Source organism: Sparus aurata, chromosome 8 (genome assembly GCF_900880675.1).
Source record: "Sparus aurata chromosome 8, fSpaAur1.1, whole genome shotgun sequence".
NCBI classification, from domain to species: domain Eukaryota; kingdom Metazoa; phylum Chordata; class Actinopteri; order Spariformes; family Sparidae; genus Sparus; species Sparus aurata.
Window position 1 is genome coordinate 7,345,307 of NC_044194.1, and position 26,127 is coordinate 7,371,433.

Sequence of the window (26,127 nt, forward strand, 5' to 3'; positions counted from 1 at the left end):
ATTTGCATACCGATCATCTCCAAAGTCGGATATTTTAAGTGTAAAAGTTCTGTATGGGTTGGGATATTTCTTCTGCTTCTTAAACCAAACAAACTTTTAAAAAACTGCCTCGAGTACAAAGATGAAAATAGGCTGTTTCTCCTATAAAAGTGGACTTTTTTTTAGAGAAACTTTGTTTTTTCGCAGGCTAAAAACATCTGATTATCTTATAGAATATGATGCACTGCTGTTGATTAAACTACTCAAAGTATATAAAGTAGTCACATACAACATGCACATTAATGCAGCAGCGATATTCCTCCAACACTGACGGGGAACATTTTGCTGCCCAGTGATTACTTGTTGCTGATAATACTTGTACTCTCACAGTGTGGTATTAGTACTTTAACAGAAGTAAAGGATCTGAATACTACTTCCACCGCTGGTTGTTAGTGGTAATGTACCTTTGCATCGTTCCCCCACGACCCAAACATTACGCGTGTGTTCATCTGTTGCGTTGAATAAGAAGAAGAAGGCTGCAGAGTTCAGTTTTGATATTTATTTTACAACTCATCAGCAATAATTTAGAACAGCATATGTGTAAAGCATTAACGAAATGTGCAACAGTTGCTCAGTTAAACTTTAAAAAAGAAAAAAAAAAATCCATAGACTTCTACGACATTGACATAGACATGTATACTTTATGGTATATTCACAAAAAAAACCTATTTACAGACGCACATGCCACTTTATATAACAGTTGATAACAGATTTGAGGCAAAACAACGAGAGAGAGAAAAGAAACAGCTGAAGAAAAACTACAAAAGCAAATGTCCTGTATGCAAAAATACAATGAAAATCATCTGTTTTATTCAGTCACGTGTGAAACTTTTTAAAAAAGAAAAGAGAAGCCGGACAACACTTACACTTTCAGGAATTAATCTCTCAGAAATAAAATAAAATAAAAAACAAACAAAAAAACAGGCCAAGATAAAGTTAAAGTTCCTTAAACGGCAACAATCATAACGGATGGTCGGCTCCTCTCCCACCTTTGTCACATATTAGGAAAAAGAAAGCAGAGGTTTTACATAATGATAGCACAGAGCACAGAGTGGAGGGGGCAGCCGGGCGTGCAGGCTTTTTTTCTCAAATCTGATTATGATCTGAATCATTTTTACCCTGAAAGAGCCGACGAATGTGAGAAAACCGGGTCAGTTACTTTATCACCACAGAGCATGTGGTGTCTCTGCTCTCCTTCCTGCTCTTCTTCTTCTTTTTTTTTCTCTTTTCTTATTATCTCAAGAACAGACTCAACATAATAATAAAAAAAAAAGAGAGAGAGAGACTTCAAATTCAAATGATGAGGTGACTGTTTCTCGGGGGTTGGGGGGGGATCAAAGCAGAAGAAAGTGCACTTTACGTCTCGTAGAGTAAAGATCGTCCTACATACAAACTTTTTTTTTTTTTTAACGGCTGGGAAAAAAATACAGGTACATTCAATATCAAAGATCTCTAAGGTGCTATCCTACAATGTTTCCTGGAGGTGCAGGAGGTCACTGCATCTCTGTGCTGAAGAGCTTCATTCAGGGGGGGAACGTAGCCTATATATGCTGGTTGAGCAGCCCCCCCCTCTGTGTGTGAGGGCTCTCTTCTTCTTCTTCCTCTTCTTCTTCTTCTTCTCTCCATCATTCTGAATGCTTTCAGAGGTTTTATTTTTATTTTTCTTTCCTCACAAGAACAAAGAAAAACAGATCTTTTAAAAAAAACCAAAAACAAATGAGCTGAAGTGCAACCAGGCCTAATACCTCTCCCATCATGTCTGTATGATCAAATCGTTAAAGTAGCTGATTCTTTGTGTTGCTGCTAATGTTGAGATGTTTTGGGAGGAGGGGGTGCTATTCACTTCCTCTCAGGAGGGACAGTAACGTGCCTCCCAATCAGCCTTCTTCCCCCCCACCCCACCCGTGCAGAGTTGGGGATGAGGTACTGTGGCTTCTTCTACAGGCCCGTTTAGTGCACGTTTTACATGTTCGTGAATCAGACAGTCTTCCAGGTGAGCGTATTTACAGTCAGAGTCAGCCAGGCTCTTTATCACCTTGGCAGAGGTCGGTTGCAACTTCATACATCCAGAGAGACTCGCTGATTGGGACATTGCGCACAAACGGCGTACTCAAAGTTTTGGCACCAATGCTGCCGTTTTTCCAAAATGTTTATTTTTTTTTTATCAAAGAGGATAAAAAAAAAAGAAAAGAAAACTAGCTCCAGCAACAACACAGCCGTGTATTAATGTCAATCATTGTCGATAATCGTTTTAGATTGATTAATCTATAGCAGGAGTGCAAAAGGCACGCGCCGTCACAACTGTCCCCTGTTTCGCCAAAGATACTGTACATGAGAAACTCTTCTGTGAAACCTCGTTTTAAAACTCGCCTAATATTTAGAAAAATGACAGACAGAAACTCCTCGGCAGAGCGCGCGGAGAGCAAACGCGGACACGATTAGCTCGTTTCACAGGCAGAGAACTGCTCGTCGTGCGGGCTGCCGCTGCTGCTGCGGCTGCTGCTGCGCTCCTGGAACATGTCAGCTGCGTCACCCTCTCCCTCGTCACTCGCGGGACTTTCCTCGCGCTCCTCAGGTGAGCCTGCCTCAGCCTCGTGTGACTCGTCGCTGTCTGGACTGTGGGAGTCATTGGACTGCGAGGAGGATCCGAAGTGCGCAGACAAGCCGGGGAAGGCGGCGGCAGCAGCCGCGGCCGCCGCCGCTGACGCGTGTGCGGGGTATAGCCAGGGGAACGGGGACGCCAGGGCGGCTGCGGCTGGGTACATGTACTTCTCAATGTTGCTCTTGTCGAAAAAAGGCATATAGGACGCCGCGGCCGAGGGGTTGATGAAGTAGAAAGGCATGCAAATAGGTGTCTGCTGTCCCACATTGCTTATTCCCATCAGAGAGTTCATTAGAGCCAGGTCGGGTCTGGCGGGGTCTGTGCCCCCTAACCCGTTCCCAGGCCAGTTCATCTTTGGTTTCTTGGCAGCGCGATCATCTCCAAACTCTTGCTTGATCTTCACCGCCTTGTGTCCCTGCGCCTTATTGCGCTCACATTCTTTCTCTTTGCCGTCGCTCTTCTCGGCCTCGCCCCCGTATCCACTGTCCGTGTCTGTGTCGTTCTCGTTAAGCTCCCCGCCTTGGGTCCTCTGGATGACGGGGACACAGTTTGCTTGGCTGTCGGCTTTCTGGCCATCCTGTGCGTCCCCGGCGGGTAGCTGGTGCTGGAGCGGCGGCGCGCCGGGCTGGAACTGCGCCAGCACCTTGTGAAGGTGGCTGATGAGCTGCGCGCACCTCTGCTCTCGCGTCGTCCAGTTCTCAAACTGACTCAGGTACTGCAGGACTTCTTTGGCACAGGCCTGGAACCCGGAGTGGAACGCGTCCAGATCCGCATGAATGGAAGATTTCATCGACCGGTCCCCTGAGAGACACGCAGAACACAGACCATCAGTGAAATAAAGACAACGACAACGTGTCAACATGCTCTCTGTCTGCGCGCTATCTCCATATTACTTCTATCTGTTCTGGTCATGCGCAATTACGGACCAGTAAAGTTTAAAAAACCCAGCCAGTCCGGCAACCTAACATCGCTGAAAATGATCCAGGTCGTTCAAGCTCACCATTCTGCAAAGCGATGATCTTCTGGTGCTGCTGCTCGGTGACAGCAGTCAGCGCGTTGAGATGTTTCAGTGTCAGCTCCAAGACAACTGCTTTCTCCAAATGCCCGAGCGTCTGTGGAGGGAAAACAAAGGTTCAGCTGCTCCCTCTCTGTCTGTCTCTCATGTAAGCAAAAAAAAAAAACCCAAAACAGGTTGTCTAAACTTTTTTTTTTTGTGGTGTCGTGATCTCACCGATAGCTTCAGATGTTCGGGTAACAGATCCTTCAGCTGGCCGATACATTCGTTGATTCTGTCCCTCCTCTTCTTCTCTATCAACCGGTGCGGTAACTTGTACGCGTCCTGTTGGCAAAAAACAAGAGCTGATGCGTTAAAACACGCGTGTATATGTGGGGGAAAAAAGTTGCTGTATCATACATACGAATAATCTGAGTTTAATGGAAACGACAAACTGAACATTTCGATTCTCTTAGAATAAAAATGACAATAAAAATAAAAAAAGGCGCGCACCTTCCCACCATCCTCTCGTTTGATTCCTCTCTTGGACTTGCACATGTAGAGAGAGGGGTAATCCATCCTGAAGGAAGAGAAGCGGAGAGAAGCGTTAATCGTTTTGTTTTTTGTTGTTTTTTTATGAGCGACAGTTTGACAAGAGTTTGCCAAAAGCGACACTCACCCCAAGAAATCTGCATGCTCCATGAACTGTCTGTCCTGTAAATGCGGTATTCTCTCGTCCATCACTTCTCTCGACTGGTCTCTTCTCCCGAGCTGCTCTGGAGGAAATGTTTTTTTTTTTGGGTTGTTGTTGTTGTTGATTTTCACACGACCCCGCAAGACGGACGGCTGAACGGGAGATGATGCACAGTGCGTGTCCTCCGGTAGAGCTCGCGCCTCAGACTGATGTCTATAGTTCCCTGAGCTGCCGCCTCGCAGAGCCGTCGGTGCTGTGGTTAGAGCGCACGCGCGCCTCCGGTAGGGAACAAGCTTCCGACTCACGTGTAGCCTGCACCAGCACAAAGTCCGGTAATTAGAGCTGCTCTGTGTTACAGCAGCAGCAGCAGCAGCGACCGCGGCTGTTCCTATAGCGATGTAGTCCAAACAGTGTGGCGCGGCGGGGACGTCTCACTCCGCGCATAGAAAATGTGTCTGCTGAACTTTGAGCCAGTAGAAGTGACAGTACGCGAGATCTCATGTGGAAAAATAAACACACTTTAAATCACAAATATCGCAGTTTTTCCAGCTTTTAATAAAACATTAATAAAACACACACACACACACACACACACACACACATACGCTAGTGAATGTGAAGTAAATACACGCGCGTAAACACAATGTGCATCCAAAGGTGTGTGTGTGTGTGTGTGTGTGTGTGTGTGTGCGCGCGCGCGGGCGCTACACTCAGGGCACGGCAACACGTCTCCAGCCGTTCAAAGCTGCGTTGTCAGTAACCATGGCACCGGCCCAGCTGTGTGCTCAGACACGTGCGTCGCGGTTCTTTATTAACCTCAGCATGGGTGCTGCTGCTCTCCCACCTTCAGCCGCGCGTCTTTGTCTAATAATAAAATGTTAACAGTCATGTGACAGAGGAGAAGAGGGGGGGGCGGGGGGGGGGCTGCTAAATGAGGGTTTTATGACTGTGACTCTCTCTTCTGATTTGTCTCATGTACTAAAAACAATTATTATCTAGTAATCCAATCATGTGTGTGTGATGTCACTGCTACATTTGCGCGTAATTTAAGTGTTCCACCCGAACGTGTGGTTAGAAAAAGTTTTCCGGACACCTGTTCTCCTCACTTGGGAACATTGAAGTGCTGAGAAACTTGTTAATAAAAAAAAAAAAAAGAATCTGAGCCCATGTAATGCCCTCACATGCCTTATGATCACATTACTTCTTCCTGTAAGTCATGTGACTGTTTCTGGCTGGCAGCATATGGCTCTCTTGTGTAACAGTGCTGACAAAGAAGGATCCAATCACTCCTGCTCTCTGATGAAGTGTGACCTCCTCTGCGCTGGCTTCTCATTAACTCATACCTGCTGATTTGCCTCCCCACCTTCCCCCCCTTTTTTTCTTGCCCTCAGAGTGAGCAGAAGTGAGATCACCTTCGCTGTCGTACGTTGGAATCCCCCTTTGGCGTCTTCCTGCCCCCCTTCCCTCCCTCCCTCCCTCCTTCCCTCCTCTTCCTCTCCCTTCCACAGTATGCTCGCCTGCTCTATATGTGGCTCTGGTTGCTGCTTTAGGAATCCAGTCCAAATGTTTTCCATATTAGTTCAGAGCCTTCTCTGTTTCCAAATAGCAGCCGAGCGGGGCTTATGGTGAGAGGAGGCCTTTGGCAGGGAGGGGAAGGGAAGGGTGAGCGAGGCAGACGGCAGACAAGATCGTCCACCCAAAAACACTGCAACACCAAAAAGTCGAGAGTGCAGACAAGAGAGGGGAAAGTGAGGTAAAGTCAGGAGGAGACATGGGGCAGGGGCAGAAAGGTTCCTCAGACAAGAAGGAGGGCAAGACGAGGAGAGATGAGAGCCCGGCGCCAGAAGACGGCCAAAAATGCAGAGTCTGTCGCTTCCCTCTGCTCGTCGCCCTGCTCCAGCTGCTGTTGGGGGTGGCCGTCACAGCCGTGGCCTTCCTCATGTTGGCCATCAGCCCCTCGCTCCTTGCCAGGGAGACGCCACACTGGGCTGGGATCATTGTAAGCTCCATACTTATACACTCTATCGGCTCGCACACTTGCATGGACTCTTGAGTCTGATACTGCTGCATGACCCTCAGCTATCTCCCACCTGTCTCAGGCAGACGGTCACTGTAGGCATGGCAAGTCACCGGCACTGTCATGTTCTGATAAATCTCCATCTGTCACGTGTACGCACCTGAATCTCCAAACCCATCACAGCCACGCGGGCCTGCTCGCACCTTCTGTTGTTTTTGTGCGTGTACGTCCAACAAATCCTCAACATCTGGCGCGATGCGTCGAGCCAGCCGATGACAGCATGCCGTCTCCCAGCCTGACCTTTGAACACCCGAGTGGCTTCTGAATACCTCGTTCAGAACTTTAAAAAGGAACATATGATGTGCCTGCACACACCTCGTCATCCTTTACCGTCTCATGTCACCGAAGAGTTTGAATCTGACAGTTTCACCGAGTTTTGTGTGTGGAATAATTTGTGCAATTTGCAAAACTGACATGAACATGCATGTGATTTATTGTTTGGGAGATGCACTTTAAGTTGACACACACTGAACACAAATTTCAGTTCGAGCTTGAGCTGACTGCAGCTGAAAGGTCCGCTGATGCGAAGCATGTGAAGTTGCTGTCGGAAGAGGAGTTGTCAGTTTGTGTGTAAACATTTCACCTTTTTTTTTTTTTTTTTTAACTGGGATTGGCACAAGTAGAGCATTGAGTTACGCAGGGGCGGCATGAAGCATGAGCACGTGCACACACACTTCCTAAATACAACTAATTGACCATTTTTCATATGTACTTTAAGGATTAACATTACAGCGTCTGACAGTTTCCTACATGTTTATTTGTATTTGAAAGAGAAACAGCCGGACCAATCACAACACAGCAGAGTGAGTGACGCCATATTAGTATAATATGAAGCTCCCGCGCTTCCTTAGTACGTAAAAAGAGATCGCAGCTACATTCAAAGAGAAAACAATGCATGTTCAACAATACGCCTCCAACAGTTGGTTCAAGCTGACGTCCTGCCTCTCACTGGGCAGACAGCCCATCACACTTTAGGGTGGCTAATCCGATTTCAGGGGTGGGCGGTGCCACCACCAGGCCACCCCTGGTGCACGCACCTGTTTGGGATAAGAGCGAAAGGAGTTCAAGTGTAATGGCTCTGATAGAGCAGGGCAGAGGTCAACCAATCAGCCAGCGTCGAGGCCATCAGTGAGAGAAGTCGCTCTGATTGGCTGTTAGTCTCAGCGCACAAGATGAGAAGAAAAGAGAAGAAAAAGGGCGTTGAGCTTTTCCCTGTACTGTCCATGATTTCACCCATTTAGCAAAGTTTATCCTTATTTTGTTACTTTTTATCTGACATATTCTCGATCGGAAGAAAGGCAACTGAAATAAAAGCTGCTTCGTCACAACAGTGGCAGCTGGTCGTCGGCTGCAGTCTTCACTGTGTGTTCGAAAGCAGTTTTCTGGGGAAATAAGTCGGTCCTCGTCGCCACCGGTTCTTTGATGAAAGCAACTAAAACATCAGCTGACATGTGAGCGCTGAAAGCAGCTGAAGCGTCAGTTGAAGAGTAAGAGATGAACATTTAAACAAGCTTGAAAAAGCACTTCGACACTCTGAAGAGTAAACGAGACTGTAAAATGTTTTTGTCTTTTAGTCGAAGTGAACAGATTAACTGTCTGTGAAATGTGTCATATAAAACAACAACACATTTTTTTTTTTTTGTCCTCATGATCCTGGTTTGGCTTTAAGATATAAGGTCACATTTTGGTGAGGGGAGTAAAAACGTGTTGTTGCCGCCTGGATACCGTGCCGGGCCAATCACAGACGCCATCTGCTCTCGAAAAAACATCCCTGGACACCAACATCCCGAGTTAGATCCTCACGAGATCCAGCCGAGTGAAAAACACGTAGGTCATCGAGACCTTTCCAGAAAATCCTGAGTGCTTAAGAACCTGGGAAAAAAACATTTCAATAAGATGCTGCATGTTAGTCACAAGACTCCAATTGCACTGAGGAGATCGAGTGTGAGCGTGTCTGCGCGCGTGTGTGTGTGTGTGTGTGTGTGTGTGTGTGTGAGAGAGAGAGAGAGACAGAGAGAGGGGGAGAGAGAGAGAGATAGTAATGTAATCAGATGACAGCTTACTGCTGAATCATGCAATCATGCAATATTAAGAGACAGCCTGAAAACCCGGACTCAGAATTGAGAACAAAACGCTTGTTTCTATACTGTATCCAACAACACACACACACATTTATACTCTGTAATAGCAACAAGCACGTGTTGAAGGGTTTCCCCGCGACACTGAAAGCTACAAAATGAGCATTATGTTGACATCACCGTCCAGATGTTAGTGACTTCTTAAAATGATGTTCCGATCTCTTGCTGCAGCTGTGTTTAGTGTCCATCCTGGGCTTCATCCTGTACTTCATCACCTACCTCCCCGATGAGAGGACGTCTATGCAGTTCATTTGCAAGGTGAGTCTACAACACACACACACACACACACAGACAGACGCTGACACACAAATCTGCCACGTCATATTTGGGGTCAAATCGGGTTCCTCAATGCAGAACGTGTCCATTTGACCCGAGTCTTAGTTGCAGCAACGGTGTGATCAGATGTATGAGTTTTCAGACAGACAGCGCTGTTTTACTCACCGAGATGCTATGGCTATAAATGTAAATGGCGCAGAGAGAGAAAGGCATTCCTGTTTTTTAAAGAGAAGCTCAGCGGGGATTCCTGCGAGTGGATGAGTGCGTTCATTAATGCGACTCGATTGTTCGGCTTAATTAGCCGTACGATATATGCAGTCGGAATTTCAAGGCAATTAAAATCAGTCCACCATTGTGTTTTTTTCCGCTAAGGAGAAGACGGAAGCTGCAGCCACTTTTTTTTTTTTGTCATGCTCTTGGGATCAAATATGTACATAGACTGTGAAGCGCTCCACTGGTCCCTGAGCTCCCAGTCCTGACTGCTAGCTGCACGGCTAACTGAGCTAACAAGCTAACGGCAGCTACAGTTAGAGGTTGTTTGTTTGGATTCAACAGGCGGCCGTTTCTTACATACCGCACCTTTAACGCACAGACTTTCAGAAGCAGACTTTGGGAAATATCAAACTCTCTCTTTTTTTAAGACGTAGTTATCAAAATGATGCATGCGTCGCTCTCGTTGAGTTATGGCTGTGTTGTTCTGTCGCACTGCAGTAAGCTCTCCTCCCCGTCTCATCCATAAGCACTGACCTTTCGCGAGTAAAGCCAAATAAACGTCTCCTTTAAAAGCGGTCGGTAATGCGAATGTGAGAACAGCCGCAATTAGCCTCGAGTGTTTCACTCTCTCACATTCCAGCGTGTTTCCATCTATTAATGTCATTAATTCAAACAGCTCAACGATCTCATGGCCTTATATTCGTTATTAGCTGAAGAATTAATGGCTCCACAATCAGGTCATTTATTCATTTCGATTGCTCTTGGAGCAGCGTGAGCAGGGAGCACGCTGGCAGTGGAGAGATTTCTGAAGTGAGGTGTTAGAGAACTGTAGGATGAAGGTGGAGACCCCCTCTGATAACCTTTTCAGATAATAATTCATTGTCTGGAAAGTGTTCCAGGACGCCATCGCGACTGTTTACAACGCCTACAGCACTGAGTGATGGGTCTACCTGGTTCAGGGTTTCAGATCATCTCCTTTTTAACGAGTAGGGCCTACATCATGTTCAACCAAGTACTCGTTGATGCAGCTGCCGCGTGTACATTTTCGCCCTTAACCCACCATACTCCAGATTTCACAGCTGTTCCAAAATTAACATAAATGGCTTCTTTTTTTTATTTTTTATTTTTTCTCCAATCAAGCACACTTGCATAATTCCATAAGCAGCGTGTAACCGAGATCAAAATACACCAGTAAACGAGCGCTCCCGTTATATAAGCGCGCGGATTAAGATGAGGGTTTCGTGTGATTGAGATTGTGCAATTGCATAAACAACACAAAGCCTCCGTCACATTTTTGCAACTGTATTTTTAGACGCCGTCTGTTGTTCATACTCGCCCAGGATGTGCACTAAAGGTGGGAAGCGGCTGTAGCTGCAGGGCAGTCTTGCATGTGCTGCGTCTCATCTGTGCTTGGAGCCGGGCTCCTGTTCTGAGGGTCAGACCTCTCCCTGTAGTATCGTGGGTAATCTCTTTAACTTGCCATAGGCTCTGAGCCAGCATGTCTGTTTCTAAGCTACGGTTTTGGCACTCAGAGTTAATCATGAGACAATAGACTGAAGCAGGAGCCAAGTTTCTAGTATAAGCAGCACAAAAGACGGTTTGGAGGTTTTGTGATCGAACCGCACGATTTGTTCTGTGCCCTCTGCAGCTGCTGTACTTCATCCTGTGTACCATCGGCCTGGTCATCTCGGTGCTGGTCATGGCGTTCGCCTCGCACCACTACGCTCAGACCAGTAACTTCACGTGCGAGAGGATGGGGGAGGACTGCGTGTGCAGGCTCAACCTGGAGGACCCGATAGCCCGCACCTTCACCTACGAGGGCGTCGACGACTGCGAGGTGATCACCGGGACGCTCACGCTCTACTTCCTGCTCCAGATCGTGCTGAACGTGCTCCAGGCGCTGGTCTGTGCCGTCGGCGCCTTCATCATGTGGAAGCACCGTTACCAGGTGTTCTTCGCCGGTCTTCAGATTGGATCTCCTTCCTATAAGCAGTGGCAGAAGGTGTAATGTGGTGATGGGACGGAGGGTGACGTCAGCTGTCTGGACAAGTGTGTTTTTTCTTCAATGTCAGTTTATATTAACCTTTTGTGTTGGTTGTACTTTATAAGCTTTTTGCACAATTTTTCTATATTCTATATGTAACTTTGTACTTTCAATGTCGTGAATGGACGAAGAGGAGAAAAGCTAAACCAAGTATTTGTTTTCCACGTTAACAAATTGATCACAAGCTTTCTGATTATCCTGACTTTTTGCTCTTGTGACTTAAAGCTCAAATACAGTTGTGGTACTAAACAACTATTAGCAAAAACAAAAGCAAAAAAGCTGATTTATTATGCACTTAAAGGGTACTTCCATCCATTTTACACATTACAGTGTGTTTACAGGTTGTTGGGAGCAGCGCTGCATATGAAGAGAAGTCATCTAAAAAGCTTTTTCGGCTCCAGAGGAAGCTTAATGCAATTTGCCGCCAGATATGTCACTAAGTGAGAAGTTGCATTGTGGGTAATGTAGGCGCCAGGTTTAGAAAAGCAGTCCACTGGTCACGCAGTTAAACTCTGATGATGCTGCCTTTTTATTTCAAAACCTGGTGCCTACATTACCCACAATGCAATTTAGCCACTGAGCGACATCAGCGGCAGCAGATTACATGCAGCTTCTTCTGGAGCCACAAAAAAAACTTCATACTACCTTTTTCACATGTGCAGAAATATTCCTCAAGACCTGTGAACACACTTTAATGTGTAAAATGTGCTGGAGTTGCCCTTTAATTCCAGAATCCTACATGGTTTTGCAGAACGTCCCTTGGTTTGAGTTTACCGAGATACAGCGATCGTGATTTGTTGCTCCAGTGATGCAGCGATCGGTGGCAAGCTGAGTCTCGGTGCCAAATGTTAAACGCCGCCGCCTCGAAGCTTCTGGGAAACTGTTTTCACACAGTAAAAAGGTCACATGTAATCAAAGTCATGGGCAAATATTGCGAACACATCCTGTTTTAAACTTAACTCAATGAAATGCTTTCCTAGTTTACTGCCTTTTATTTGCTGAATCACATTATATTTAATCTTTTAACTATGTTTGCCTGACGAAACTCATTTGCAGTGTTTGAAACACGAGAAAAAAAAAGCAACGAGACGGATCAACCCTGTGAAGAGCCACAGTCTTCTCTCTCTCTCGCCGTTGTAAAAACTTTTGCAGCTCTGTAAATACTGCGCAGAAAATACTTGTCAGCTGATAGAAGTGACCCTGTAATGCTCAGTTATATGCACTAAAAACAGATCCTGACAGCAGTAAACAATCTGTGCGCTTCACGAGTCTGGATCCAGGCTGAACTGGGCTGTGGCTTGCGAAGGTGGATGCCAGGCCAGTAGCCAGCATGACTCAAACAGCCTGTAGGAGTCAAACTACTGCAGCCACAGAGGGAGGAGGGGAAGAGGGCCGGGGTGAGGAAAGGGGGACTCAGACAGGCAGCTGGACTTGAGGTAACTAAATCAATCTCGCTGTGTTTATAACGTTTCAGCCGGTTTTTTTTTTTCACTCTGGCAGCCCGGAGCGAAAAGAGGTGAAACAACCACAAAATGTTAGGTTTGTAGTTTCAAAAGCGGTTTTGCCTTTTTACGCCGACGTTCAACTGTATGTTTTCTTACCCTCGTCTCAGATGCAGACAGTCTCCTACAAGTATACACGCCGAGCAGGAAACACGAGGCAGTTTAGACGAAACATGAGGCCAGAAGGAGGATTAGTAATTAGTTTGTCATGTCACATCTATTTTGTTTATCAACTGGGGATAAATAAAGAATATGACTATTTTTTCACAGAAGCCTTAAATGCGTTTGAGAGACTGTCATGATGTTTGTGGTCACAAATACAAATCTTTGCCTCGTGCAGTTTCCTTGTTCCTTTTTTTTTTTGTCGCGGCAAACACACAGTTAATAAACAGAAAGACAATTCAAACCCACCACACTTGTGGTAAAACGCATTACTATTAATAAAGTGTGAAAAACTGAGCAGGAAGACGACGAGTGAGCATCTCTAATTTTGCATCCCGAAGGCCATTATACCATGTAGTACACCTCAACACGAGGCCAGCGCACCGTCACAATTTATAAGAAGACGCTCATCGTGACTGAGGAGGGAACTATGGAGGATTACACGGTTGTTAATACGGATCCTATCGATCCAAATCTTAATATCCGAGTCAGCCTGATTCGATTCGACACACGCAAAAACAAACAAAAAAAACACAAAAACTTTTTCTTTTTGGCACTTTCAGGATGAGTTAAATGTCTCAGCGCTGGTGGGAGAGTCTTGACCACCAGCCTGATTTATCTGGGGGGTCACGACTTGAAAAGGTCGCTGAAGAACGACTGACCAGCGGTGGCCAATCTTCTTCCCTGGGAGGTCCGAAAACTGAAATTTAATAGGGGGGCGAAGGGCCGAAAGTAGACACACATTCAAGTTTCTTCAGTCGACTCTGCCGAGTGCCTTCTGTGCTCCAACCCAGATAAAACACAAATTAATAATTAGTGATCCTACTTATCTAAGGAACACTTTTACCTCACAACAAAATAAATAAGCATCAACACATCAGGATTGTTTTTATTGCTTTAGAGCAGCTGGCTACCTGGAGGCAGAGAATAACTCCAAGCTGAAATAGTTGTCTGGTGTCAGAGGAAGAACTGTGCAGGAGGAATCAGCCGTCAGCCAGTTCAACACACGCTTCAGCTGACAGTGTTTACCATCAACACTGATCGGACGTCTGCATAAAACCTGCCAGTCTTCAAGACACAACCTAGACATATATGACCAATCTGTGAAACCGGCCGGCGATAAAAAGTCGTCTTTGTCCGAGCCCGGTTTGTGTTTTACTGGCGACGCGACTTGTAATTTATAGCCGTCACGGCGACACACTTGATACCTTCCGTCGTGAAACATTATTGCTGTTGTTGTGCCGGCGATGGAGCTCTGTTGGACAACACTCAACAGGATGTGAAAAGCAGAAGTGCGTCGTTACTGAAGTGATTAATCAATTCTGTTTAATGATGCATTTCGCACACTGTAGGAGCTCACACTGTACATACTGCGCCTACATGTGATCGAGGGCAGAGGCCCGTTCGCAGTGTTTTTCCATGCGCCCGCTCAGTGTTGTGTTGTTGATGCGTCATGTGACTACAAAGGGCTCAGACACAGGAAGTCACATGGCCGGCGTCACGGGAGGGGGCATGTTTATTTATAAAAACAATGACAGTGAAGAGGGACCTTCCAGCCTCGAGGTTTTCTGTGTGGTCAATTGATCTTTTGAGGCTGAAAAAAAAAACAAAACGGCGAATGATATTTTAATCTGACGCTGCGGTGAGTCTTCAGAGGCGGCTGCAGGAGACGGAAGATCAATACGTGTATTGACACAAGTCACAACAACTTCCACAGCAACTTGACAACAACAGGCTGAACACTCATCGACTAGCACCACTGCGTACGTGGAAGAGAGGAGTATAAAGAGGAAGCTGAGTGCACTCTCATAAATTGCCTCCGGTGATGTCACTCAGAGGCCAAGTTGCATCGTGGGTAATGTAGTCACCAGGTGTAAAAAGGAAGATGAATGCGTGGAATAAAAAAAAGTGATGTCTCTGGTTGTGCTGTTTGGTTTTGATCATTTGTTTTTAAACTTTCCATCAAGAGTCCAACAAAGTTTTAGGAGTCCAATGCTGGACCAGTGAGCTGCTTTCCACAACCTGGAGCCTACATTACCCACAATGCATCTTAGCCACTGAGTGACATCACTGGAGTCAGTTTATCAGATTACATGCTGCATATGTCGAGAAGTCGTATAAAAAGCTTGTGTGGCTCCAGAGGAAGCGAAATGTAATCTGTCGCCAGAGAGGTTACTAAGTGGCAAGTTGCATTGTGGGTAATGTAGCTGCCAGGGTTAGAAAGGCGGTCCAGTTGTCTCGCATTACACTCCAGTAACACTGTTGGACTCATTATGATGCTGCCTTTTTTATTTCAAAATCTGATGCCTACATTACCCACAATGCATTTTAACACTGAGTGACATCACCGGAGTCAAACTATCAGATTACGTGCAGCTTCTTCTGGAGCCACAAAAAACTTTATACTACTTTTTTTCACATATGTAGTCGCACTCCTCAAGACCTGTAAACACACGGCCACATGTTAAATTGGTGAAGTTACCCTTTAGGTAATAAATATGACCCTCGAATTGTTTTGTTCCACGTATATCTACGAGATGTACTTTATAGTTTCTATCCACTTTGAGTCTGGATCTTCCTTCTGGTCCGCTCCTCTCGGTGCATCGGAGTCGTCTGACTCACTGGCGCTGGCTGAAGCGCTGCTTCCAGCCACAGAGGTGTTTGGGACATTGCCTCGTATTTATTGACCTTCTCCGGGTGTTTCCTCACTCTCGCTACTGAACACACACAGGCCGAGCACGTGACTGCTCACTCTGCTTCACAAAGAGATGACTGTGATCCAAATGTGTCCGAGGTTGTGTTGATAAAGTAAACAATAAACTGCCCACGTGAGGATGAGATGAAGAGGACAATCTTTTTTTATTATTCTAAGCTGATTCTCCCCCCTAAGTCGTTTAAAAAGTCTTTTTGGAAAGTGGAGATTTAATGTTTTCTCTCCACGATCGAAACCAAATAAACCCGAGCTGATAAAATGTTCCGTTCAGAGCGTGGTGCAGACCGAAGCAGAGCGTGTTTGTTTGGTCTCACACTACGGCAGTGAGAGTTTTGCCAGACAGTAATGACGGTCCTGGTATTATCCTCTCCCCTCCCATCCCTCTCCGAGTCCAATACATTCCAGTAATGCTGCACTTTACCCTTCTTGTCTACGCAGTGACAGCTGCTCACCATTATGGCACTGCGTGAGCTAATTTTAATGGCTGTCACAGGCAGCAGGAGAAAATGCAGGCCTGCCAGCGTAAACAGCGAACCGAGGCCAAGAAGGACGGGCTCCTCTGTGGAGGGTAAATGACAGGACGGGATAAAAGACCAGTCGAGGCCTTTTCTGCGATTCGTTGATCATCCCAAATGTGTTTCACAAACACAAACATACACACAGTCAGCGGGCCACAGCTTTGAATTATTGTTTTTTACAGAAGTACTGAGTGCTAAATTACCGACGATTTGAGTGGCTGTGCTGATGACAGGCAGACACATTACCAGCGCTTCGTACCTACACAGGTATTTCATTTCTTTATGAATAAACACACTGCGAAGGGGCAAACATGGCCGTTTGAAGAGACGGCAGCACTCAGCGACTCAAACGTAAGATGTTTATTCTTTGTCACATCTTGTGGAGAAGAACTTCTGTCTGACGTGCATCTACAGCCCTGTCGGATGAACTCAAAGACCCCTTCATTAACACCAGCGAACGATTTCTAAAAACTGGATGTTATTCAACTACAGACAGCTGAAGAGTCACAATTCAAGCAGTTTGGTCACGCTGGCATCCGTAGCACGACCTCTCAAACTGGCAGAAGATGCCCATTACTGAGTGAGAGAACGAAGTAAACGTACCCAATCACTGGGACTTAAGGACAAGTTTGAATTACTTATACATAATATGAGCACTTTCATTTTGTGCTTGTTCATACTTGTACATTTTGGAAGCCACCATTGTACTTTTTAATCCCACTACCTTTATTTGACGACATCAGTTACTAGTTACTTTGCAGATTTATCATTAATACAAAATATAAATCAGCTATGTAAGTATGTAAAGTTGTTAAATCGCTCATCAAAGTTTAGTGCACATTTACCAGCTGCAAATAAGTGAAACTTTGACTTTAAATGTGGTCATTTATTCACATGTTTGGCTTGTAAATGATTCATACATGTTTTTAAATCAGTCTGCTGGATAGACGGGCAACTCCGTCATCAAAGTTACGCCCGATAAAAATGCTTCCCGTAGACGATTCCTTAAGATATTCACCCTTTTTTGTTGAATAATAATTTCCTTTTTTTGCAACCAAAAACAAAAAGTCTCCTTCAAGGAAATGTGAGTCAGAGTTTGCCCGGAGGAGCTGCCAGCAAGAATTCCTTCCCAAAGTCACGGCTGAATAATTAACTGATTTTGAGAATCGTAGATGGGGCATCAATTGCGATTGCTCACCTTCTCCTCGAGCGAAGGTTTTGTTCCAGGTTACGAGGAGGATTTTGTTATGTAACGAAAAGTTCCGTCTCTGTGATATATCGTTTCCGTGATGTTCCCAAGACACCGAGAACAACAACCTCAGCCTGTCAGTGGCGTAAAACAAGAGCTTTTAGTGGACGTACCTTTGTCGGTCGGCACCAACCCAAAGGATTACCGTGCAGCCGTGTTGTGACGGCCCGCTGAGCTGATCTGCTGGACCGGAACAATTGGTGAGCATGAATCATTTACACACCAAAACATTTAAACACCGAGCGCTCGTTCTGCATAATGAGTCCTTGTACTTTCTGGTACTTTAAGTGTGTTTTGATGCTAATATTCACTCTGTGGGGACCAGAGGGTGGGCCGGTTCAAGACCTGCATGGACCAGTAGGTACTGCGTCTGGACTGGGGAGCTGGAGGGGTGCCAGTTCCCACTCCTGGGCACAGCTGAGGTGCCCTTGAGCAAGGCACTGAACCCCTAACTATCCAGACGCCCAACTCCAGCGCAGCCCACACTCTCTGGCATCTCTCCAAGCATGAATGCATGTGTGGCGGTCCTGTTTGTGCGCCTAGGTGTGTAAAAACTCAACTAAGATTTATTATTTCATACTGTTGTATTAGTACTTGAGTAATGGAGCTTTAATCCCTAATACTTCTTGTGTTATTTCAGCTATGGATCTATTATTTCCCTGCATTTCCTTCGTACCTGTGGTTCTGGAAATGTCGCTGAAGAAAACATCGGTTTCTGATTTTCTGCATCTCATTTCTATATTTTGATTACTCATGAAGACGACGGATGTGAGAACAAAAAGTTAGATTCCAGAGTCTGCTATAGTCTCTGTGCATATATAAGCTACCGGGCAGCTGCAGCTAAATGTCAAGATCTTCCGAACAACAATATAGTGTCGGCGTGCACAGGGTATCTGTTAACTTTGCTTTTAATATTAGATGACTACTCCTGCTGCGTGAGCTGAAATATGACCCCGTCTTTTCATAGGTCCTGTGCTCCCTTCACGGACGAGTACAAGTGTGAGTAAACAGTGCGTGTGTGGGAGGGTGGGTGCAGAGGGGGTCAGGGCGAGTGTGGGGGAGGGCTCGTTCATCCCCAACAGCAACGAGGGACGGAGGCAAACTCTCCTAGAAAGCACGAAGCCGAGGAGTCTTTTGTTACGAATTTTATTCCAACATCCGACCACATAAAAACACACAATTCCTCTACAAACTTTGCTTTAACAGAAAAGTGTCAAAGAACAGTCGCCGCCGAGCGCGTGCAACTCGTAATATGCTAGTTAGTTTGTGCAAGTTTTTAAAAAGACGAAAGTTCGGGGCGAACAATCGGTTGCAGTCCAGGAGAGACGAGTGAGGAGGAGTTAACATCAAAATATGAAAACTTTAAGAAACAGTAGAACACGTAACGACATGTAGTAGAAGAAAAACTGTTAGCTCACCATCTTTCGGTCAGTACTACATTATGTACCAATATAAGATTTAGACTTAAAGAGAAATTTCAAGTAAGTTCTGCTCATAAATCATTATTTTTTATTCACATTTCTGTTATTTATATGCTCGAAGAAATCTGTAAAAAGGCAACTGAAGTGGTGCAGTGAATGCATTCTTAAACACAAAGCATGCAAAAATAATACCCCCAGACTAAGCAATGCTTTTTTTTCAGTTTACAGGCTTAAATTGTTACCCTTTTTCTTTTTTTAAAAAATAAAAGTGCACTTTCAGCAATCGCAACGTACTGTTCATAAAAGTTAACGAGGAAGGCAGCGCGATTCCCTTTGCCACAAAAAGTAATACTCCAGTTATGAACCGCAAATTTCTCTCATAAATATCATCATTAATCTAAAAAAAAAAGAGGGGAGAATACTTGACGCTCTTTCCCTGGAGGCCATCTTCTCTGCCGATCGCTGACCTCTGTGCGTCCAGTCGGCCCGCTCTCTCTCTCCGGCACGTCAGCGCTCAGACAGTCGAGGAAAACGAAGGCCGTCTGCAGACCCGACAGCACTTAACCATTAACCTTTACATTTCCCCTCGATCCCTGTCAGGCACGCTTACACCACACTGCTGGATGTGTGTCGTGGCTGGCAGATCATTCACAGAGACGAGTTCCCCCCCCCCCTCTGCCACTCGTGGCCGAGCGAGCGCATAAGGCACGGTTTGTATCCCGTCAGGCCGTGACTGTGTCGTAGGAAAAAGGCGCCGAGTCAAAAATGATGTGCAGGCGTCTGGCGTTTTTTGTTTTTTTTGACATCAGTAATTGTAAGTGCACTCTGAATGCATGTATTGTTCTTAAGGCTTGAGTTTGTGTCGTTTCTATTTTACTGTGAGCCTGCAGTCGCGTGGCCCGTCACTGAGTCCCGTCGGAGCCGTGAGCCCCCCCCGTCCGCCTTCAGTGGGCCGGGATGTGATGGTTGGGCTGAGGAGGACCCAGGAAACCGAGCCTCTGCTTGTTCTTCCTCTGTTCCGTCATCTGTGAAGGAGGGAAAAGAAAAAAAACTCATCAACCTGGAGTGGCTTTTAGTTTAGCATGTAGCATTATTGTTCTAGTGGGCACTTCATTTTGCGAAACACAATGTTCCCACTTCGTTCATGCATAATTATCACATTCCAGAGCGGAGTGTTTATCTATCTGAACACGGAGAGCAGCTAAAACGGTGCTCTAGACCTCGACTCCTGAGTACATGTGTTTGGAATCTTTGGTTCATTGTTTCAAGAAATGAATCCGGATCAGCTGTGGACGTCTCGCATTTTTGAACATTTACTTTGTGAGCAGCAGTTTGAAGTTTCCGCCCCGACATCTGAGACGTCAAACTGTTTTTTTTTGTTTTGTTTCGCCGTTATGACTGGAAACTAAAAGAAATGCCCCCTGGAAACTTCATCAGAGGACACGGTCATGTGTTGCTCAGAACTGTAACCTGCACGCTGGATGTTTTATAAGTGTGGGCTGCAAGTTCGATGAATCACAAGCGGCTGCTTTCTTACAACCGACGCATTAAAGCTGTGGTTGTTTGGTGCCGACGTCATGAATGAAGGCCACTCGTTCTATTAACCATAAGCTGTGTGTGTCGGTTAGTGGAAACGAGCACGCTCTGCAGAACCCTTACACCCACAAGCAGCAGAACACACACGCGCACAAGCACAATCTCAGCTGTGACGGTGTAAAGTGCCGAGGTCAGCAGAGGTTGTAATGAGGGAGTGAGCTGCAGGAAGTCAGAAACAGGCCTCTCCTCGTGACTGCAGATCTGTGGTTTGACCTGCATAAACACACTCACCTCTTGTGGCCTGCGCTGAAATGTAGGTTTATCTGAGAGTCGGAGTGACACCTTTACCTAGATGGGAATAATAAATGTCCTGCGGTTGATCCAAACTGCATTCAGAGACAAGGCGCCTGCGTCGAAGGGCACCTCGACACGCTTCCTGTGACTGAGGGGTTACACGAGGGATGTTACAGACTTAACTGTTCACCAAGGTCGATGTTGTTTTGTTTACTGGAGCGTTTCCTCCCTAAAGTAGGAGCTGGTTTTTTTTTTTTTTTTCACACATCTGCCAGAAGAGGAACAAGGACAAGCCTGTGACTGGAATCACATGCAGGGGAGGCAGGTGATGAGAGTGATCAGTCACACTGCAGCAGCAGAGCTAGTCATCCAAACAGCCAGAGGCTCGCTCACTGGCGGCTCGCAGTCGCGTTGATCGCTGACGTGATAGTCACCTGTCGCGCTGCGTTCAGGAGCATCGAGGGTATGACAGCCTCTGTCGCGCTACGGAGAGGGATCGCTAAAGGAGAGCCATGAAGCCGACCTCGCGCCCTTCGGGTGTTTTTAGGTGAAAGTAGACTCGAGGTCAAGAAGCACGAGGAGTTTATGGTCCTGTGTGCTGCAGCTGACTGAAAACAGCACGGATCTAAACAAGATGTGACGGTGATTCAAACTAGGGCTGGGCAATAAAAGTAAAGTAATTGTGTTAAAATATTACTTTGGTAAAAGTGGAAGTCTCCCATACAAATAGCACCTGAGTAGAACTCTTAAAACATCTGATATTTAATGTCCAAGTCAAACTAAAGTGATTGGATATCGTACAGGATGGGTAGATTGATTATCAGCCTGCACTGATTGGTCTCTGACACGGCGTGTAATCAAAAAAGTACCTCATAACGAAACTTTTCAGATGAATTTGGCGAATAAAAACATCGATACCTGTCTCCAAAATGTAGCAAAAAGGAAGCAGGAAGTCACAAAAAATGCCTCAGTGCCTCAAAACTGCACAGTACTCGAGTAGATGTACTTAGTGAGGATGACATGTAGGCTCATACAGCGATGGAGTTAACTATTTTTATATTGTGATGTGTCACAGGTGTCGTCATCTTCTGGTTTTAAAGGCTGCATTTAAAGTTAAGTGATGTCATTTCCTGAACTTAAACTGTTCCACTTGTTCCTGCCTTTACCCACTTCATCTTTCTATTCAAAATGCGGCTGATCATTTTGTGAATGACCTACAGTGTTGTCTTAATATCAATATCAAGGTATTTGGTCAGAAATATGGTGATATTTGATTTTTAACATCAAGATATATATCTTGGACCACAATAAAGCCTCTTAACATTATCTTAAGGCTGCAACACACAACCCTAATTTATATGATCATAAAAACAGAAGGATTTTGCTTCAGATGCTTCATCTACCATTCAGTTCAGACGACCACGGTGCTTTTCCCACCGCGGCATGACAAACAAAAAAAAAAAAACACCCCGATGTTGAACTCTACCTGCTCCTTGAGCTCCGACAGCTGGCCGGACAGCTGAGACACCAGAGTGACGGTGCTGTCCAGCTTGTCCTGCAGAGAGCGCATCTCGTTCTGCTCGTTGTCTCCCTCGCTGCTCACCAGAGACATGGCTCTCATACGGGGGAACCACTCCAAGTTCTTCTCCTGGGAGGTGGAGGAGAGAGAGAGAGAGAGAGAGAGTGAGTGATGAGAAGGGTGGAGGGAACACAAGGCCCAAATAGCGCTGATTCAGCAGGTCAGCGAGAGAGTCGCGATGGCAGAGACAAGGGCGAGGAGGATCTGCATAGGCATAGAGGGAGCGTCTCTGCAGGAGGAGAGCACACAGAGGGGGTATCAGTGACCGGAGAGCGGCGTGGAGGTTTAATATTAATCATTCCATCGGCGTGGAAGCTGCTCTCTCTCTGCGTTTCTTTTTTTGCGCTCGACAGTGCAAAAAGATTTTGAGCAGCGCCACCGCCTCTAGGATACTGCAGCTAGCAATTATACACTAAATGAACAGCAACTGGCATTTCAATTCTCACCCACTCCTGAAACACACTGTTGATGTGAGGATGAGTCACTGTCGTCTACCGAGAACTCAACGGGGAGTGTAGTATTATCTGTGTGTGTGTGTGTGTGTGTGTCCTCGTATAAAAACAGAGACAAATTTATTTTATTATCTGATTTTCCACCAACTATCTGCATCGTCGACAGGAAAAAAAAAAAAAAAAAAAACAAGCGAGCAAAACAAACCTATAGCATTATGTAATGGACTTAAGTGCGTCTGTGTTTGTACATGTGTGGGTGTGTGTTCTGTCGGCGTGCATCCGCACGGATATATGTACACAGCAGACGGGCGAGCGAGAGCGTGTGTGTGTGTGTGCGCGTGTGTGTGTGTTTTACAACACGCATGCTCTTGAAAGTGAGATGGCGCTCGCAGAGGCAAACTGCCATCAGCTGATCTTATGTAATATTCCTCTGCCAGTTCTTCTGATAAAAATGACTTAAAAAGGTGCCGAGAGTGGGATTTGACTGGCACCACATTAAGTCCAGTAGGAGGGAGTGAGGTATTCTCCCACCTACTCTTATATAAGAATAGACTACAGGGAGAGAGGAGCCGATCAGAGTGTGAGACGCCGAGGACAGAGAGGAGGACATGTGGAGAGCCTGAGGGTGGAGAGCGAGCGTGGGGTGTGTGTGTGTGTGTGTGTGTGTGTGTGTGTGTGTGTGTGTGGGCTATTTGTTGTTGCTTCCTTAATTAATGAGTTTATCACACTTTTTTGCTGAGTGCGACATCACCGCCCAGGACCTGCGTATCATCCAAATCTAAAATTCACTTTGTTTGTGAAATTCATGCACAGGACCAATAAACTGAAGTTAAAGTCCAGAAATTTCAGATAATTATCACATTGATGACCCGTGCTGACATCCTCCTGCTCGTTTCCAGAGTATGAGTGAGTATAAATCTGGAATATTTGGAGTATTTGTGTAACGCTGGCTTTTAAAATGTACAACACGTACGCCATGTTTAATAATTCATGGCTTCCATAAGAGTAGAAAGGCGCCGTCAAGCAGCTTTTCACCAGTAATTTGAGGATAAAGAACAACAAGGATACAACTGTTGGGAGAAAACTTTGCTTTTCCACGATCTTTTCTTTTCCCCTCGTAGTTCAAAACTGTGTAACCTACAGTGTGTATGGCTTCGGCAGCAGATTACATTATAGACATTTTGTAGACAAAAATCTAGGAACTTTAAAGAAACGACGCCGGGCTGTGATTAGTTCTTACAGACTGTTGAGATTTCGTTTGGAGACTTAAAGATAAAATACTGAACATTTCTGCATTAAGATGTCTCTGAAAAAGAAGTAAAGTCTGAAGTGACACTTTCAAACTCGCCTGCATTTCAGTTAGTCGGATGTGTGAATACCTTCTTGGATTAATGTCGTGTTAATATGTGTAAAAAATGACTCGGACTCAGACGTTTTGTTAAGTTGTGTACTTACATTATCCCAAATGTTTCCAACAATGATTGAACCCATAAAAACATGTAACTTTATTCACTGTAACGGGGATTTGATCGCCTGTCGCTAACAATTTCCGGGAAAACATCCGGCGGTACGTCAGAATGAGGAAGGAAGTTGGCAAACCTAACAGGACATGACACGAATGAAACTTCCCTCACGTGACCTGGTGGTTGTCTGACAGCAAAGATAACGACTATCAAACTCAAACTATCCCACGCTGCTTCACAACATCATCGAAATGCAACTTTATTTTCATCGTTTCGACTGAGAGACCTCCCTAGCATCAAAAATTACTTTACTAATACTTTGAATTTTTCGTTTGTTGGTTGGCTGACACAAAAAACTACTGAACAGATTTCCACAAAACCTGGATGGATGGATAAACATGCATAAATTGGTGCCTTACTTCCAAAACGCACCTTTATTAGCCTCAACAGCGCGGCTGGTAATGTTTTCACCTTACGAGTGATGAACTGAGCAGTCAGGACGTCAGCGTGTTGACCGGCTCTGCGATTCCGTCGCAGGATGGTCTCTAGTTTTGCTCGTTTTCAACACTTTGACTACTCTTGAGGACTCTTTCCATCCCTGGTTACATGGGAGGCAGTAGGACGGGACTTAGAAGCCTTTTTCTGTAAAACCTCGCTAATTCGGGCCTCGGGTGTCAGCGGCCCGACAGAAATTTCAAAAAAGAATAGTTTCCTTTCACGCAGCTCCGAAAACACAGTCGACGTTCTGTGAGCTCAAAGACAAAGCCTCAACATCACTGAATCCGATACTTATCTTATCAAGTCATCCGGAACTGATGGATTAAATAACCTCAGAGATCCAATAAAGGGACCTTACGTCCTTCCGGCTGAATACATACAGTCACTGATGACGGATGGAGTATCGCCTCTATATTAATGAGGAAGCTCAACAATGAACGTACAGAATCTGAAATGTCCCGCTCATGTCAGGCACAGTGGTCCACTGTCTGAATGAGTCGAGGCTTTAGTGCTGCTTCACTGATCCATTTAAACACCTCAGTGAGCATGAACCTACAGACATTCATGTGCTCTCGCTCCGCTGCCGTCACCGCGTACAGTACTCTTACATAATGTACCCCAGCTGTGCACGGAGGCACGTCATCAACCAGAAAAGGCAAGTCGGTGCTTTGAACATACGGCGTGAACGACAAAAGTTCACCGATGTCGGACGGTATCGTCAGATTTTCAGCCAGGCTTGAGATATTTGTGGTTGCTATATTTACCTTAACTACTTCTGCTACATCCTGAAAATGTCCCAACATCTGTAACATTCAGACGTCATTCTGTCTTGAGTTCTTGAAATGAGAGAAAGTCCAACCTTGTGATCCTCTACAATGACCGTATGACGCATCAACACTGTTACATAACTGCTTCATTCCTCTAGATCTGGTAGAAGAAACGCTCTCAACTCAAACAGTCAAATCTGTGAAATAAGTAATGAATGAGCGGCACTCCAGGTATTTCTTAGATGACCAACCGAGGACGCAAAGTTTCGCACTATAACCCCCAAACATGTTACACAGAGTCCAGGAACTACCCAGGACCAACTTCAAGGCACTAAAAGGTTCATCACTAAAAGGTGAATGTACAACAGCGAATTTCTTCTCCAACTCCATCTTGATGCCCCTCAGCGCAATGAACACGACACAAACTGGTTCCAGGCCGAAATTAAATGCTGCAAGTTCTCCACAATCAGAAATGTTTAGTGCTGAAGGCCCCAGCCCAAAAGTTCTTTACCTTCTTTTCAGGGGGTAAAATTATTTAGACCCTGGTCTCTGTGGTGGAAATCCAACCAGCTCCTCTCAAAGGTTCAGAGTCCCTGGGGGAAAGTTTCTGGGTCAGAAACGTGGCTAAACATGTGACGATTCGCTCGCTTGCTCCTTCTTTCACATCCATTTTTCTTATTCTAAACCCGGTTGGTCAGAAAAATCTAGAAACTTTAAAGAAGCGACACTGGGCTGTGATTAGTTCTTACAGACGGTTGCGAAGATAAAATATTGAACATTTCTGCATTAAGATGTCTCGGAAAAATAAGATCCCGCACTTAAAGTCTGAAGTGACACTTTCAAACTCGCCTGCATATCCGTTAATTGGATGCGTGAAAACCTTCTTGGATTAAAAT

At 45.5% G+C, this 26,127-nt stretch overlaps 3 protein-coding genes across 3 annotated transcripts in view; 1 reads left to right on the forward strand and 2 right to left on the reverse strand.

Annotated features, from left to right (window-relative positions):
• Positions 1-523: 523 nt before the first annotated feature.
• bhlhe41 (basic helix-loop-helix family, member e41) lies at positions 524-4,901 on the reverse strand. Its single transcript, XM_030426824.1, has 5 exons — positions 4,315-4,901; positions 4,149-4,215; positions 3,873-3,980; positions 3,642-3,753; positions 524-3,442 (listed from the first exon to the last, which is right to left on the reverse strand). Exons 1-5 carry the CDS (start codon positions 4,374-4,376, stop codon positions 2,478-2,480), a joined length of 1,314 nt encoding a protein of 437 aa, XP_030282684.1. The 5' UTR covers positions 4,377-4,901; the 3' UTR covers positions 524-2,477.
• Positions 4,902-5,861: 960 nt separating this feature from the next.
• Positions 5,862-14,661, forward strand: sspn (sarcospan (Kras oncogene-associated gene)). Its single transcript, XM_030427181.1, has 3 exons — positions 5,862-6,328; positions 8,716-8,802; positions 10,682-14,661. The coding sequence occupies exons 1-3, from the start codon at positions 6,101-6,103 to the stop codon at positions 11,039-11,041; spliced, it is 675 nt and encodes a 224-aa protein (XP_030283041.1). The 5' UTR covers positions 5,862-6,100; the 3' UTR covers positions 11,042-14,661.
• Positions 14,662-18,351: 3,690 nt separating this feature from the next.
• The window catches only part of itpr2 (inositol 1,4,5-trisphosphate receptor, type 2), a 69,383-nt gene continuing 61,607 nt past the window's right edge, over positions 18,352-26,127 (reverse strand). Inside the window, exons 56-57 of the mRNA XM_030425891.1 lie at positions 21,959-22,120; positions 18,352-19,667 (exon numbers count right to left, since the gene is read on the reverse strand). Of these exons, the coding sequence (XP_030281751.1) occupies positions 19,587-19,667; positions 21,959-22,120 (243 nt within the window). The 3' untranslated portion in view covers positions 18,352-19,586. The remainder of the gene's footprint in view (positions 19,668-21,958; positions 22,121-26,127) is intronic.